The sequence below is a fragment of the Balaenoptera acutorostrata genome, chromosome 1 (assembly GCF_949987535.1).
Source record: "Balaenoptera acutorostrata chromosome 1, mBalAcu1.1, whole genome shotgun sequence".
Taxonomy (NCBI): Eukaryota; Metazoa; Chordata; class Mammalia; order Artiodactyla; family Balaenopteridae; genus Balaenoptera; species Balaenoptera acutorostrata.
Window position 1 is genome coordinate 192,692,514 of NC_080064.1, and position 18,207 is coordinate 192,710,720.

An 18,207-nucleotide genomic window follows, 5' to 3' on the forward strand; every position below is an offset into this window, starting at 1 on the left:
TAACATCTAGGAAAAGAAAATGTAAGATCATGACAGCATTAATGAGCCTTGGGAGACATTGTTCAGGGTCCCAGCTAAGTTGCTCCAGAGACTCCAAAATACAAGATAAATATTTTTAAAATTAATATTCCCCATGTAAAAGTACAGAGGTAGGTAATTCGTACTTAATATATGGTTTCCATCTTTCTCCCCATTATCACGGGCTAGAGGAAGAGAACTAAGAAAAGGACGAAGGTGTTTTAAGAGAGCAAATCTAGGGCTTCCCTGGCGGCGCAGTGGTTGAGAGTCTGCCTGCCAACGCAGGGGACGCAGGTTCGAGCCCTGGTCTGGGAAGATCCCACATGCCGCGGAGCAACTCGGCCCGTGAGCCACAATTACTGAGCCTGCGCGTCTGGAGCCTGCGCTCCGCAACAAGAGAGGCCGCGATAGCGAGAGGCCCGTGCACCGCGATGAAGAGTGGCCCCCGCTTGCCACAACTAGAGAAAGCCCTTGCACAGAAACGAAGACCCAACACAGCCATACATACATACATACATACATACATACATAAAAAGAATGTAAGCAGACAAGAATAGCATTAAAAAAAAATTAAAAATTAAAAAAAAATTAAAAAAAAAAAAGAGAGCAAATCTAATTCTAAGGCTGAATTAGGAACTCCATTCTCAGACTTAAGGCAGGTCTGTCACTAAAAGAGCTGACCTTTCTACCTCTAACTCCTGCTTCCTTTGTCTATCTTATTTGTTCCAGAACTCATATTTATTATTTTCCTTAAATATCTATAATCTGTACAACACTTAATTTAAAAATATATTTTTAAGTTAGACTATTATAGGTTTTGTATTATATTTATGTCTGTGTTTGTTGGGTCTTAAAGTGTTTAGCTTGTGAATATCAATTATTTTTAGTCAAAAATCACCATTAAAAGTTCATTTATTATATAATGAACTTCTAATAATATTATTCTCTCTCCTTTTTTAATGGGGAAATTTGAGTATTATCATAAGCTTTTTTTTCAATTAGTGGTTTGATAAACTTTGCATAAAGCATTTCCTAGACTATTCAACATTTTCCCCATTATACTACTTAATTCAGCTCCCGAGTTTGCTCTCTTATTATTAAATCAATATGTTTGAGCTCTCTGATTTCTGCTGATGCTCAAAGGCAAAATTTCAAACATATTCTGTTAATAAGTGAATCTTCACTATACCTTCATTTAATGCATAATACAGAAGATAATACAAATTACTTTAGTCATACAATATTCTTAATAAAATATATTAGATATTTTAAATTAAGTGATCTGTTTGGATGACTATTTATAATCAAGTGATGGTATTTATCTGTTTAAGGATCTGAACAGGTTTTTCTTCAAAGGTGATATGAAAGTGGCCAATAAACACATGAACTAATGCTCAACATTATTAGTAATCAGCAAAATGCAAATCAAAACCACGAGACAGCACTTTACATCCACTAGGACAGTTATGATGCAAAAGGCAGATGATAACAAGCATTGCTGAGAACATGAAGAAATTGGAACCATGATACACTGCTGGTGGCAATGTAAGATGCTATAATCCCTTCAGAAAACATTCTGGCAGTTCCTAAAAAGGCTAAATCGAGTTACCCGATGACCTGGCAATTCCACTCCTAGATATAGACCCAAAGAAATTAAAGCACATGTCCACACAAGAATCTTCACATTAATATTAAGACCTGCCTTATTCACAATGCCATAAACAACCCAAATATCCATCAGCTGATGAATAGAAAAGTAAAATGAAATATATCCATACAATGGAAAATTATTCAGTTATAAAAAGGAACGAAGTAGTGATGCATATTACAATATGGATGAACTTTAAAAACATTATGCCAAGTGAAAGAAGCCAGTCCAAAAAACAAAAAAGCATATTGTATGATTCCATTTATATGCAATATGCAATGTCCAGAATAGGAAAATCTATAGAGACAGGGTAAGATTAGCCTATGGTTGAAAGAGTTTGGATACAATGTGGGCGGCTGCAAAAAGGTAAAGAATTTCTTTATGGGATGATGAAAATATTAGGAGTTAGCAGCGATAGTTGCACAGTTCTATGAATATACAAAAAATATTACATTGTATACTTTAATGTGTAAATTATATGGTATGTGAACTATATCTCAATAAAGCTGCTATAAAGAGAGTTATTTTGGTGGACTAAGGCATTTATTGTGTCACTTAACTGGGAAATAATTTTGCAGGTCAATCTTACTTATGGGAAATCCTTAATTATGTGGTAACAATGTATTCAACAACATCACTTTCATTTTTAATATGACAAAATTCATTAGAGTATATTAGGAAAAGTCCTATTTTAAGTGTCGCTGAAATTCTTTTTAAATTTATGTTAAGTGCAATTTGTTCACCAGGCAATATTGTCTGCCAAAAAATAATATTTACTAGGAGCTGGAAAATGTAATTTAACCGATCTATAAATACTAATGTGTGTTAGTGGTGATGGGCCTCATTTTATCATTTGTGCAAGAGAGAAGCTGGGCTAGATATTCAGCTCTAACGCTGTATGATTCTATGACAAAGATGGATGACAAAATAAAGAAGCCATGTGATAAGTTCTATGAACATTCAATTAGTTGGTGACAAAACAGCTTTCAGTATTTTATTTAATTCCATCAAAATGCTAAGCATGTCCATCAAAGAAAATCAATTTTATTCATGATCCTGTTACATCCTTTCCACTGCAAATCTTAAAGGCTTATAAATTTATAGAATAGAAACATTTATATTCAGAACTTTGAGAAAATTGCTCCTGGGAAAATCTTTCTGTCCCAATAGAACAGAGACATAGTTAGAGGTAAGAGAGTAAAATTTACTTAAAATACCAGAGGGCATTTACTATTTTTCAATTAGCAATTTCCTCCGTCCAGGACTAAATCCCAGGAAAGAATTTTCCTTTTCCTTGACTTATTTGATTTGGCACTTCACTTAAGTAACTATCAATTAACTCACTAAATTTAAATTTTCATAACTACAAGCACCATGGTGGAATTTATTTAGAAAATCAACATTTTGTCTAAAATACCAAGTAAGGAATATGAAAAGTATGAAATGCAGTGCAACATTTGTCTCTTTAAATAAGGGCAGTGGCTGTGTTCGTTGATTGTATTTTACTTGATTATGCAAGTCAAAAACAACCTCTATATTTTATGAAACTCTATCAAAATAAAGAGGAAAAAATGTTTTGATGATATAATTTCCCTCAATACCCTGAAATTCATATTAAACATTATTTCTTTTATACTACATTAGCTGATTTTATCAACTACTTTGTTATCATTCTATAATAATTTTAAAATTTTAACTTTGAGCTCATTTGTGCACATATAGCTTTCAGATAAAAACTTACCTCAGAAACAGAAAAAAACCGGCTTTAAGGCCATACAGTAATGACTGCTGTCATCCTGCTTTTACAAGTTTTATTTGCGAATTATTAATCTTGAAAATAGAAACAATGCCCTAATCCTAGGCCTAACAAGTGATGAAGACATAAAATTTAGGATGAAACAAATTATATCAAGATTAGTTAGAAAAGACAGCAAATCACTGTCAATTTCCTATATGTCTTAGACCCTGGAACAGGTTTGTATTTGTCCGTCTGTCTCTCTACCTATCTATCTATCTGTCAGATGATGATAACACACAAATACAAGTATAGGTACATATCTAGCTGTATATACCTAGGCTTACTACTGTATTTCTAAATCACATAACTGTACTTATATTTTTTATAATTTAAAATGCATTATCTTAAAGAAAAAATATACTTACTGCCCTCTAGAGGTATGAACCAGTAGTGTAATAAGTGTAGATGTTGCTGGGCATATACAGTTTAAAGCTAACATGGCGTATTTAAACTCTTCTTCACAAACAACATGATCTGTTTGAAATAAAATAGGTAAATTAGAATAATTTACCTTGGGATAGTAGTATTTTAAAATAATATGAAAAATAAAACAATGAATAAAATTATAAAACTTTCCATATAAACACACTTGTTTTAGAGAGGTTTTTACATGTGCAAATTTATCCCCAGGAAAAATGATTCATAAGAGAGAGTACTAGACTATGAGGTAAGTTATTGAGGTATGGAGGATCTGGCCCCAGACCTGTCTTTAATAAAATTGACAGCCTTTGGCAAAATGTTAATTTTTCCTGTGCCTCATCTGTACAAGGAGGTAACATGTAGGTAGGTTAGAGGTACAGTCTGGATAATAAACCAGAGACTATATAAAGTCTCCTTTACTTCTGATAATTCTATGGTATGAAATACAATAGTACTGATTTATAACATAATTGATTTATCAACTTCATAGTCAACATAAAGACTTAGAAAGTGATTATTAAAAAATGTGGTAGATAATATTTGCACAACATACAAGTAATAGATTTTTTATAATCAAAACAACTGTAATGACCAATCAATAAAAATTAATCCTGAAATAAATATAAATTTAAATTATACTTTAACCTCAGGACCTAGGTCAAAAATTCAAAAGATGATAGAGTCCAGTCAGAAAAGATAATAAATGGCATAAAAAGAAATTCAATGACATAAAAACAATAAAGAGTGTTAGAAAAGATGGCCCGTAAGGGGGCGCAGGTCATATTAAAGGGGGGTGATGCTACTCAGCCCAAGTATATTATTTTCATGCAAGAACGAGGGCCCGGATGCCATATACTCAATTTTCCACAGAAATCATATTTTAGAGAAGCAATTAAAGTTTGTTTGGGAAAAAAGCTGTTTGTTTTGGGGAAAAAAACTTCCCTTCCAAGTAAACTATTATAGCTGGTATTGGAAATAAAGACTGTTTAAAGTTCTAAGAAAATAAATATTCTTAGGCAGAAAATAGCAGTTTTAGCTAAATTAAGAAACAGAAGGTTGAATAGGTGAGTCGGATCTATAAGATGAATACATACACCATACAATTTATGAAGAAACAAGATTACTTGGGAAATGGTTCATCAAATGCTCCAGACAGATAAATAATAACATTACTCCAATTTGTAGAACATGAGTTAGCATATGAAAGAGCCCATTATTTTTTTCTTTTTCCTTCATTTCCTTATTCATTATTTTTCTTTCACATTTTATGGAAGAAATGGTATGCTATGGTTACATATCAGGATTTACTCTTAAAAAAATCAAGAATCTGCTAATAATGTCTCTTTCTTTGTTTCTCTTTCCTCTTTTTTTGCTTGTCAAATATATTATAATGATAATGTTTAAGGAAAATCTCAAAAATACATAATCATGATACTTAATATTTTGCAGGAAGGCAGGTAGATTCTAAATCCAATTTTGAATATGGAAAAGTATACAAAAATATTTGCAAAATAACAGTGACTTAAACCACTATTTTGATATTTCTCAAAATAATTTTTGAGTGTGTATGCCCTATCTATGAAAATAAAGTAACAAAACTGCTAAATGAAGAGTGTTATTACTTTAGAATCATATGATAGTCATACATATGGGGTCCATAAATTTTAAACCAAAAATTGAACATATGATTTAAGAAAAATGTTTATATTTATTATGACATGAGATAGACTACCAGAAAATTTAGAAGATATGTTTACCATATATGCAAAACCACATGCAATTATTAACTTTCCCTTGGTTTAATGTACAAACCGTATTTCTTCTAGTAGGGGACCATGAGAAAATGTGATAGTTCTGTGATAGTTGAAAAATATTCCATCTTATTTCCCTTCAGTGGTTAAAAAGTAAAAAATTGGGTCCCCTTCCTTCCCTTTTCCTCACTTAATGTGTTCATCTGTGTTTGGTTGGGGATGGTTGATGGAAGATCATGTTGCACTGGCTAATTTTTCAAAAACTATACTAATCTGTGGGAAATGGAAAGAAGGGAAAGATTAGTAAGTTTTAGGTAGTAATTTTTATTTCTGTATATGCTTTTTTCTACAAGTAAGGAAAGTTTTTACAGTGTCTATTAGCCTATCAAGCAATGTACATATTACTGGAGGCTATTTTACACATAAATACAAAGTAGGTTTTGCACTACTTTAGTAAATACTGAATTATTTAGAAAGACAACCACTGTATAAATTAAGAGAAAGTTTATTTTGTTTAGTATTGTATGTGAGTCATTAATACAAATTTAAGATATGATCATTAATAATAAGTATGTGCCCGCTACTGTCAGTGTCAGTAGTGGGCACGTACTTATTGGTGCAAGCAGTTGTCTCTCTTGCATTGTCTTTTTTTGGTTATTCATACCTGGGCATTTACATATTGAAATATACACTTCCTTATTATTAATTATTTCCCTTCTCTTTCTCCTTCATATTACAATTAGGACATTATATTAATTATTTAAAATGTATTCATATAGATATTTACATTTACTCTGAATTTCATTCCAGGATAGTAAAGGAAGTGTTACAAAATATTTATCATAAAAAAGAGGTATTGGATCAGATAGGTTGAAAACAATCGTCTTAGATTAATGAGTTAATTGTATATAATGTTGGGATCCCTTGTTAGATAATAAGAAAAATCAGTACTCTTTTTATACAGAAAACATCTATGTAATCAATAAGGATGATTAGCACAGGGAAAGGAATATGATACAATAATATTCTTCATTTGCATAAATTACAGAAACCCAGTCTGCAAAACAGAATTGAATATATCTTTAGATCTCTCCTCTCAGGTCCAAATCTATCCCTCCTTCTCAGATATTTTTTGAATACTCATCACTATCCATTAACTTGAATTAAAAAACTGACAATATTCTTTCATCCTACTTTGCCCCTCATTTCCCAATGTCATATGACTGCCAAGGTTTATGGACTGATTATACCACTAAAGCCCTCTGTCTCTCTCTCATTCCCTTACCCCCATTCCCACTCTCACTACTTACTACAGGCTTCTGATACTTGTCCATACTCTTAAGGGCCAGCTATCAGCTTTTAGAATTTTTTTTTTTTTCAAATTTTGGAAAGACAATATGCTTCATCTTGCAAACCCTATGTAATATGTGTAGGGAGCAACCTATGCTTATGTCTATTATTTCTGCAGCTAATGTGGGAATACTCATACTAATTTTAGGAATAAACCTATCTAAAGAGGCAAAAGACCTGTATGCAGAGAACTATAAGATACTGATGAAAGAAATCAAAGATGACACAAACAGATGGAGAGATATACCATATTTTTGGATTGGAAGAATCAATATTGTGAAAATGACTATACTACCCAAAGCAATCTATAGATTCAATGCAATCTCTATCAAATTACCAATGGCATTTTTCACAGAACTAGAGCAAAAAATTTTACAATTTGTATGGAAACACAAAAGACCTCGAATATCAAAAGCAATCTTGAGAAAGAAAAACAGAGCTGGAGAAATCAGGCTCCCTGACTTCAGACTATACTACAAAGCTACAGTAATCAAGACACAAAAACAGAAATATAGATCAATGGAACAGGATAGAAAGCCCAGAGATAAACCCATGCAACTATGGTCACGTAATCTATGATCAAGGAAGTCAGAATATACAATGGAGCCAAAGACAGCCTCTTCAATAAGTGGTGCTGGGAAAACTGGACAGCTACGTGTAAAAGAATGAAATTAGAACACTCCCTAACATCATACACAAAAATAAACTCAAAAATAAACTCAAAATGGATTAAAGACCTAAATGTAAGGTCAGACACTGTAAAACTCTTAGAGGAACACATAGGCAAAATACTCTTTGACATAAATCACAGCAAGATCTTTTTTTGACCCACTTCCCAAGGTAATGAGAATAAAAACAAAAATAAACAAGTGGGACTTAATGAAACTTAAAATCTTTTGCAGAGCAAAGGAAACCATAAACAGAGGAAAAGACAACCCTCAGAATGGGAGAAAATATTTGCAAATGAAGCAACTGACAAAGGATTAATCTCCAAAATATACAAGCAGCTCATGCAGCTCAATATCAAAAAAATAAACAACCCAATCCAAAAATGGGTGGAAGACCTAAATAGACATTTCTCCAAAGAAGACATACAGATGGCCAGCAAACACATGAAAAGCTGTTCAACATCACTAATTATTAGAGAAATGCAAATCAAAACTGCAATACGGTATCACCTCACACTGGTCAGAATTGCCATCATCAAAAAATCTACAAAAAATAATTTCTGGAGAGGGTGTGGAGAAAAGGGAACCCTCATGAATTTTTGGTGGGAATGTAAATTGATACAGCCACTATGGAGATTCCTTAAAAAACTTAGAATAGAACTACCATATGACACAGCAATCCCACTACTGGGCGTATACCCAGAGAAAACCATAATTCTAAAAGACACATGCACCTCAATGTTCATTGCAGCACTGTTTACAATAGGCAGGACATGGAAGCAACCTAAGGGTCCATCGACAGATGAATGGATAAAGAAGATGTGGCACATATATACAATGGAATATTACTCAGCCATAAAAAGAGATGAAATTGAGTTATTTGTAGTGAGGTGGATGGACCTAGAGTCTGTCATACAGAGTGAAGTAAGTCAGAAAGAGAAAAAAAATACCGTATGCTAACACATATATATGGAATCTAAAAGAAAAAAAAAGTGGTCCTGAAGGACCTAGGGGCAGGGCAGGATAATGACGCAGATGTAGGGAATGGACTTGAGGACACGGGGAGAGGGAAGGGTAAACTGAGATGAAGTGAGAGAGTGGCATGGACATGTATACACTACCAAATGTAAAATAGATAGCTAGTGGGAAGCAGCCACATAGCACAGGGAGATCAGCTCAGTGCTTTGTGACCACCTAGAGGGGTGGGATAGGGAGAATGGGAGGGAGATGCAAGAGGAAGGAGATATGGGGATATATGTATATGTATAGCTGATTCACTTTGTTATAAAGCAGAAACTAACACACTATTGTAAAGCAATTATACTGCAATAAAGATGTTAAAAAATAAATAAATAAATAAAATTTTTAAAAAAAGAAGATGTGGTACATATATACAATGGAATATTACTCATCCATAAAAAGGAACAAAACTGGGTCATTTGTAGAGACATGGCTGGACCCAGAGACTGTCATATAGAGTGAAGTAAGTCAGAAACAGAAAAATGAATATTGTATATTAATGCATATATGTGGAATCTGAAAAAATCTGTATAGACGATCTTGTTTACAAAGCAGACATAGAGACACAGACGTAGAGAACAAAGGTATGGATACCAAGAGGGAAAGGGGGTAGTGGGATGAATTGCGAGATTGGGATTGACATATATACACTATTGATACTATGTATGAAATAGATAACTAATGAGAACCTACTGTATAGCACAGGGAACTCTATTCAGTTCTCTGTGGTGATCTAAATGAGAAGGAAATCCAAAAAAGAGGGGATATATGTATACGTACAGCTGATTCACTTTGCTATACAGTATAAACTAACACAATATTGTAAAGTAACTTACCCCAATAAAAATTTTTAAAAAAATTAAGTTCAGTGCGGGGATTGCTACCAAATAATTTCAGGTCAGGTCAGATTTTAACACCAACACAAATACTAAAATATTTTCTTTTTTCAGACTTTTCTGGATTGGGGATTACAGCTAAGGGATGCCGGACCTTTATTCAAACTCCGATAATCTCTCACTGGGGGTAACGGAACAGCTTCTGAACTGCTCTTCCTGTTCTCCAATTCTTCAGCATCCCACCTATCACCCTTCTAAAACTGTGTTGGCCAATACGGTTGCCTCAGCCATAAAAAGGAATGAAATAATGCCATTTACAGCAACATGGAGAGACCCAGAGATTACCATACTAAGTGAAGTAAGCCAGACAAAGACAAATATCATATAATACTGCTTCTATGTGGAAGCTAAAATAAGAATGATACAAATGAACTTACGTACAAAACTGAAGTAGACCCACAGACATAAAAAACAAACATGATAATCAAAGGGGAAAGCAGGGGGAGGGATAAATTAGGAGTTTACGGATTAACCTATACATACTACTATATATAAAACAGATAACCAACAAGGACCCACTGTATAGCACAGGGAACTCTACTCAATATTTTCCAATAACCTATAAGGGAAAAGAATCTGAGAAAAAATAGATATATACGTATGAATAACTCAATCACTTTGCTGTACACCTGAAATGAACACATTGTAAATCAACTATACTTCAATAAAATAATTAACTAATTAATTACATAAAATAAAAATGAAACTGCTGGCCAATACAGTTGCCTCTGCTACATGTGGCTATTTACATTTAAATAAACTAAAATTATACAGAAATAAAAGTTCAATAACAATTAAGTTCTCAATAACACTTGTGACTACTGGCTAGGTATTAGACAAAGCAAACAGAACATTTCCATTATCAACAATAACTAGAGAGTGCTGTTTGATCTTCCAAATGGACTAATGATCTTTCATAAATCCTAAAGCTTATAGTATATATTTCGAATTCCTTAAAATGTCATTCCTAGATTGTCAGAATTTGGGTAATCTTACTAACATAATATATCACTCTTTTCATGCCTCTTCTCAGCCATATCGCTACTAAAATTGTTCATCTATAACAACAGGAAAAAAGGTAGAATATATGGGCGTTCTACCTTCAGGTTGGTGGGTAGATGTGTAGGCAGATGTTTACGAAAATTTTGTTTTTCTTCCAATTGTTCTACTCTCTTAGTAAAATAGGTGGAAATGATGATTAGGGAAGAGGTTGGAGTTGAGAGGAGAAAATATGGTATCACTGTTTAAGAGAGTGGGAGAAGAAACAGAATTGGGAGACAGAATGATTGTCTGGCAGCTTCTAGACCCCTAAAAATTAGTGATCATGAATTTAATGGGGGAATAGCCTGCAGGTCATCTTTTGTTTGGTTTCCTCTGGCCACATTCAGATGCATGGAAGTAAACACCTAGAAGACAGAGAGTTGTTCACTAGAGCTGATTTCTGACAAACAAGTCTAACTAATGGAAAGTCAACGAACTAGGCTGAATTGAAATTTTGGGTTCTAAAGGTGTGCCATGGGATGCAAACAGGTTAAGAAGGGACGACAGGACCAACAGGTGAAAACTTGGTATCACAAGTCCCAGTGTAGTCAAAAGATTGTTGGAGTTCTGTATTAGAGGACATGAACTAGAAAGATAGGGGGTGGTGGTCACAGGGTGGGGGGGGGGGACTAGGAATAGCCATGATGGAAGGCTCACATTTACATGATCTAGGGAATATGCCTCTGGAAGTGGGTGCAGAGATGAGACGTGGGCTGTTGGAGTTCTGTATTAGAGGACATGAACTAGAAAGATAGGGGGTGGTGGTCACAGGGTGGGGGGGGGGGACTAGGAATAGCCATGATGGAAGGCTCACATTTACATGATCTAGGGAATATGCCTCTGGAAGTGGGTGCAGAGATGAGACGTGGGCTGTTGGAGTTCTGTATTAGAGGACATGAACTAGAAAGATAGGGGGTGGTGGTCACAGAGGGGAGGACTAGGAATAGCCATGATAGAAGGCTCACATTTACATGATCTAGGGAATACGCCTCTGGAAGTGGGTGCAGAGATGAGACGTGGGCTGTTGGAGTTCTGTATTAGAGGACATGAACTAGAAAGATAGGGGGTGGTGGTCACAGAGGGGAGGACTAGGAATAGCCATGATAGAAGGCTCACATTTACATGATCTAGGGAATACGCCTCTGGAAGTGGGTGCAGAGATGAGACGTGGGCAAGAACACTGAAAGAAGGGAAATCACCGAAACACAAGTCTAGGGCACTGAAAGAAGCATTTTCCTGGCTATCCGTACCATTAACTATTATGACCAAGCAGTGTGGAAAAGAGGGTCAGTGAGTTAGGAGATTGGGCAGTTTTTCAGCTCATTTTTTTTCATCAGCTACTTACATTTCCTTTTGGGGACATTTCAAGCCACAAACTGCCAGTTTTTATCAAGTGATTTTCTAATTAAAAACTGGCCATCATCAAAAAATCTACAAACAATAAATGCTGGAAAGAGTGTGGAGAAAAGGGAAACTTCCTACACTATCGATGGGAATTTAAATTGGTGCAGCCACTGTGAAGAATAGTACGGCGATTTCTTAAAAAACTAAAAATAGAGCTACCATGTGATTGATCCAGCAAACCCACTCCTGGGCATATATCCAGAGCAAACCATAATTCAAAAAGATACATGCACCCCAATGTTCATTGCAGCACTATTTACAATAGTCAGGTCATGGAAGCAACCTAAATGTCCATTGATGGAGGAATGGATAAATAAGATGTGGTACATATATACAATGGAATATTACTCAGCCATAAAAAAGAACAAAAATGGGTCATTTGTAGAGACATGGATGGACCTAGAGACTGTCATACTGAGTGAAGTAAGTCAGACACAGAAAGACAAATATCATATATCACTTGTATGTGGAATCTAAAAAAAAAAAGGGTACAAATGAACTTATTTACAAAACAGAAGTAGAGGCACAGATGCAGAAAACAAACTTATGGTTAAGACGGGATAAGGTGGGGGGGATAAACTGGGAGATTGGGATTGACATATACACACTACTATATATACAATAGATAACTAATAAGAACCTGCTGTATAGCACAGGGAACTCTACTCAATACTCTGTAGTGATCTATATGGGAAAAGAATCTAAAAAAAAAAAAAAGAGTGGACATATGTATAACTGATTCACTTTGCTGTACACCTGAAACTAACAACACTGTAAATCAACTATACTCCAATAAAAATTTTTTTAAAAAGAAGACTAAGTTATATAAAATTTAAGTACTATAGAGATGCATAATGTAAAATTATATCTGTGACAGAAATTGCTATCTTTCCCTATTATCCATTTTCCCCTCTGAATGCAGAAACTACCTGTCGATGGAGACACGTCTGGGAGAGGTATCAGAAAGGGCAAGAATACTAACGTGGGTGACAGCACCTTGTTGATTTTAGTCAGGTATACAGAGACAGATGATCTGGGGTAAAAATCGATCACTCTGCAAGCAGAGAGAGAAGGGAACATTGCTTGAAGCCAGAAACCTAGGAGTCCAGGAATCCAGACAGTTGCAGAACCAAAACAGTGAACTGTACCCTAAATCGCAGTAGGTGACACTGTCTTTCAGAATCTTTATCAGCGACCTCCTTTTAAGACTTTTCAGCCAGATCAATAAAGCTGGACCTAATGTGGGGATCAGATAAAGGTGCTGTGCTGCCTTCCCACCCAATAAACCTATTGTTTCAGATGATGCCGAGGTAGTTGCCATGACAACCGAGAGGGTGATATGGACACGGTAGCAAAAGCCAGTAAATATGGCAAGTGCAAGAAAGTTCTTAGAAAAGAACTTTGAGCACAATTATTGACACATAGAAAGGACTGGCGGAAATCTGTTCTAATTTCAACATTCTCTGTAGCCACAGAAGATAGTGACCAAGGATCTATGCTTATGAATAGACAAAGGAGTTATTTTCTAAGAGCAGGATGGGTGTCTAATCAAAAAAATTACTGCAAGGTCTCTGCAATTCATGTCCCACAGGATTTCACCATTCCTGTGGAACAATGTCTGCTGTGTGTCTCCCTTTCTTTTTCGAAAACCCACCATTTTATCATAGCTATCTTGCCCTGCTATTATATATGCATATGGGGTGGGGGAGACGTAACTAACTCACTTATTGGTGTGTTCATTGCCAGACTATTAGGATCTACAGCTAGCAATGACTTTGCATTATCGAGATATCCTGCACTTTGAGTTGGATGCAGCAATTGAGGCAACTTTGGGGTATTTTTCATAATAATGAATGAGTATCTTAATGTATAAGGGAAAAACACTGTACATGGATACTTGGGTGGACAAAAAGGTTTGAACTGTGGCTGAAACTACTCTCACCCCATATTCATTCTCTCCTTCTTCCTTTTAGTAAGAGACTTCATTTCCCCTCACCCATCTCCAAGGTTTAGCTGGGTGTGTGCCTGTCCAGGGAGAAATGACATGTCTCAACTCCTCCTTTAGTTAAATATGGTTACTAGACTAGGTTTTGTAAACTTCTGGATCAATATTTTGTAGACAAAACCACTTCCCCTACACGCTGTCCCTCTTGCTGGTGAGACCACATATGTGGCAAAAGTCCAGTTTTGATTATGCAGACAAAGATTACTCCTTAGCGATGAGCAAATCTGTCCATGTTTTCTTTCTAATTTCCTTCCCTTGTTGAAGAAAGCATTTCCTCTTTCGAAATCTTGTATTTTCTTCTCATCCCTGTAAAGTTTCTGTTTTGACTCAGCTCTTTCTCTTGGGTTGCTTGCCATCAGGGCATAAGCACATGAGAGCAAACGGTGTCAACCCCAAGTGTGCCAGGCCACAGGCAAGGTCCTGATCCCTCAGAGCCTAACTTGCCTTATCTTTAAAACTGTGAATTATAATAATATTTACCTCATAGGGTTTTCTGCGGAGAAAAGTAGATAATGAATATAAAATGCTCATCAGAATTCTAAACAGGTACTATTTATCATCACAATCCTGCATTATTAAAAATAAAAAGATAGATTTCAATAAACCATCTTGAAATAATGTCAATAATACAGTTTTAAAATGTAAGTAGCAAAACGATACAATATAACTCCATGGATAAAAAAGCTGACTTCTGCATATATGTTCATGTGTGCATACGTATGTGTGAATAAGCATGAAAAATTGTAAGAATGGGAATCAAAATGTTAAGAGTAACTATCTTAAGGAATGGGAAACAGTTTTCAAGGGCTACGACTTTTAAAATAGCAGGATTATGTGAGATTCGTGGTTTCTGCTTTATTGCTATTTTTATTATGTTTGATTTAAAAGCTCTTCAGATAAGCAATTACAATTAAAGCTACAAATTTACAGACAGATACGATCAAATCTATTTTCAAGACCCTTTTCCTTTATGGAAAATCAATTTGTTAATTACATTTTAACAAGTCAGAATATCTTTTTAAAAGTCTGCCTCACAGTATTTTTTGAGCTTGTCTATGATTTAAAGCACTGGAAGCTTCTTCCATGCGGTTGCTAGGTAAAAGCTCTTCAGAAAGCAGTAAGCAACAGTGGACAGTGCATGAAAGCAATCTAGTCCTGGATTTTGATTTACAGAAATCAAATATCCTTTGGAGAAAGAGCTTTTAAAGAGAAACACGAAACAGGGTAAATTTTAAAAATTGAATGTTATTTGTTTTTATTTTACAGGGAAAGAGTTTATTACATAGACCGACTGAACAAATTGCATTATAAACCTCTCACATAGCCTTCGCTTATTAGACTCTGTTTATAAGCACGAGTGGGTTGATTGCCATGAAAATTGCTTCTTTTTCTTCGAGGAGAATAATCTCTAACAATAGAGTTTTATTTTGGTCCTGTTGCTTTAATCAATAAAATACCAGTCAGAGTGTGTGTGTTTGTGTGTGTACATGAGCAGACATCATACTTCTGCCAATTCTAGGACTGTGAACCATTCAATGGCTAAGAATAGGTTTAAGTAAAGCTTTAAAAGTCATTTAGTTAAAAAAAAAATAAAGTCATTTAGTTTAACAAGATCTAAATATAAGATGCTTATTAAATATACAGAATTCAACCCAGTTTGACGTTGGCAACGTTCTATATACAGATGTATTGCACTTCAGTAATATTGAGTATAAAACACATTTTTGTGTTTTTCTAATTGCTTGAATCCTTATGTTAATGCTGTAATTTTTTTAATGTATCATACTAATTAAGTGCTCAAAGGGGAATCATTTCCTGTATCCTAGAGCAAAACAGTTTTAATTTTAATAACCTCCCTTTTTTTAAAACATGTCACAGAAACAGCAGTCTTAATATTTTTTGAAAAATTGTTGACCTCAGAACTCCATTTATTTAGGTACTAACCGAAAGTATTCATTTCTCACTAGCTCGTGATAGTAATTGATATCATGAGAGTTAATGATATAGTTATTGAATTGCCTTAATATATTATGATAATACTAATCCCAAATAGGATTTCAACTTTTATGCTAAATGGTATATATATATATGTATGTATGCGTGTGTGTTATTAAACCTCACAAAAGTTTTATGATATATATTGTGTTAAACAGTTTTCAGATAAGCAATTAGATGTTCAGAGAGGTCAAGTTACTTGCCTTTAATAATAAATATTATTATAAATATAAATATAAATATATAATAATATTATAATATATATTATATTATAATTATATTATATTATATAATAATATATATTATATTATAATATATTATAATAATATATATTATAATATAATATATATAATATATAATATAATAATAATATATATTATATTATAATATATAATAATATATAATAATATAATAATATAATATAAATATAAATATATTATAAATATAAATAATTATTATTATAAATAAATTATTATAAATAATAAATCCATTATTAACTTAACATTATTAACATTATTAACTTAAATTCACACGGCCTATAAAGAACTCTACAAAAGCTATACAAGTCTAAAATTGATTAACCAAGCACATTACAATAAGTGAATCTTCTAGTGGCTTTTCTCTCCCCTGAACTTACTTTAAAGCTTACTACTTGCTACCAGACGGACAAGTGGTTCAAACAACCACTTAACTGAACTGATGACTGAAAAAATACAAACACCACGTTTCCCAAAACCCCATCATTTAATGAGGGAGTTTGGAAGGAATGTGGCCAAGTCTGACCTTGAAATCAGTTTCATTGCTTTTCAATCACACACACCCCAAAATCATAGCTGGACTAAAATGATTTGAGTCACTGATTCAAAGGGATTTTGAAAGATCTCTAGAAAATTTATTAGTAGCAAATATACTGTGATAAATTTTATAAAGGACATAAATGCAAGTGCTCTAAGAAGATACAAAAGGATACGTTTCCTGCTCTGCAGGAATCAGAAAGAGTATCCCCAAGGAAGTGATGTTTAAACTAAGATTTTTAAGGATAATTAACAGTAGTTAGTTGAAAGGTGAAGAAAGCATACAGAGGTGATTTTCTTAAAAGTAAATCAGAGAGGTAGGAGGATGTTTAAATTTTTACGGAGATAAATTAACAAAGAAAGAGGTTTGAAGATTAAGGAGAGAAAAATATCACAAGGTTGCTGACGAGGTACAAGGTGATGGGGTCCAGCCTGGAGATAAGGAAATCCTATTGTAACAGGAGAAAAGCAGGAAATGGTAAGTGAAAAGGAAGTAACATTAGGAAAATACGGTAGCAAAAATCTGAGGAAATTTTCACTCATTGGCTTCCCCTACCTAAGAAATAAGAGGTGAACTAAAGATTGAAATGGTAACTGCAAGAGTAAGAGTGTGTTTTGATAAGGAAAAAAAATCCACACTGTTAAGGGCCTGTGAGCTGCCAGACCATGAGTTCACAGTGATATGAGTCTGAGCCACGGTGTGATTTTTTTTTTTTTTCTAGCAGCACTCAGTCAAGGAGCCGGAAAAAAGAATCCATCTGATAAGAATTTTGTTTGTTTGTATGTTTGTTATTGTCAATCAGGAGCCATAAAAAGTTAAAACAAAGGAAAGCAGTATACAGATATGAGGTTGACTGAATGACAGACCACAGAGTTCAGGTGGTTTAAAGAGGACAGGACAGAAAAAAGGAAAGTGAGGCACAGAAGACTCTAGACCGATAAGGCATCAGAGCTATGCTTCTCAGCTTTTCGTGATGAAGGACAGATGTTTCTTTTCTTTTCAATTTCCAACGCATTGCAGACACATACGCAGTTCTACCGTGCGTGCGTGGCTGTATAGAACTCATGCCATATGTGACTCACCTATGACTATGATATGATCCAAACCAGTCTACTCACCTATCAAAGAGACAACACACTGTGATGCACGAGGGTGTCACAGTAATGGCGGATTGCTATCAAAGTTTCTAAATGCTCACTCTCAGTTTGGTATTTATTTTACAGCCTAGTAAAAGTCTGTAGACTGAAACTGGTTTTTGGCCTACACTTTGAGTAGCACTGTGTTAAAAGCTAATTGATTTACAATGTTGGGCCAATCTCTGCTGTACAGCAAAGTGAAAAAATATCACAAAATAAATTAAATAGGTCTCACATCCAAAAAAAAAAAAAAGCTAATTGA

The 18,207-nt window shown here is 34.3% G+C and overlaps 1 protein-coding gene across 6 annotated transcripts in view; it reads right to left on the minus strand.

Annotated features, from left to right (window-relative positions):
• KCNT2 (potassium sodium-activated channel subfamily T member 2) overlaps positions 1–18,207 on the minus strand; it is a 369,675-nt gene that overhangs the window by 121,092 nt on the left and 230,376 nt on the right. For all 6 annotated transcript variants that reach the window (XM_057529788.1, XM_057529796.1, XM_057529784.1 and 3 more), the window contains one exon: positions 3,830–3,938. In XM_057529788.1, the coding sequence (XP_057385771.1) occupies positions 3,830–3,938 (109 nt within the window). The remainder of the gene's footprint in view (positions 1–3,829; positions 3,939–18,207) is intronic.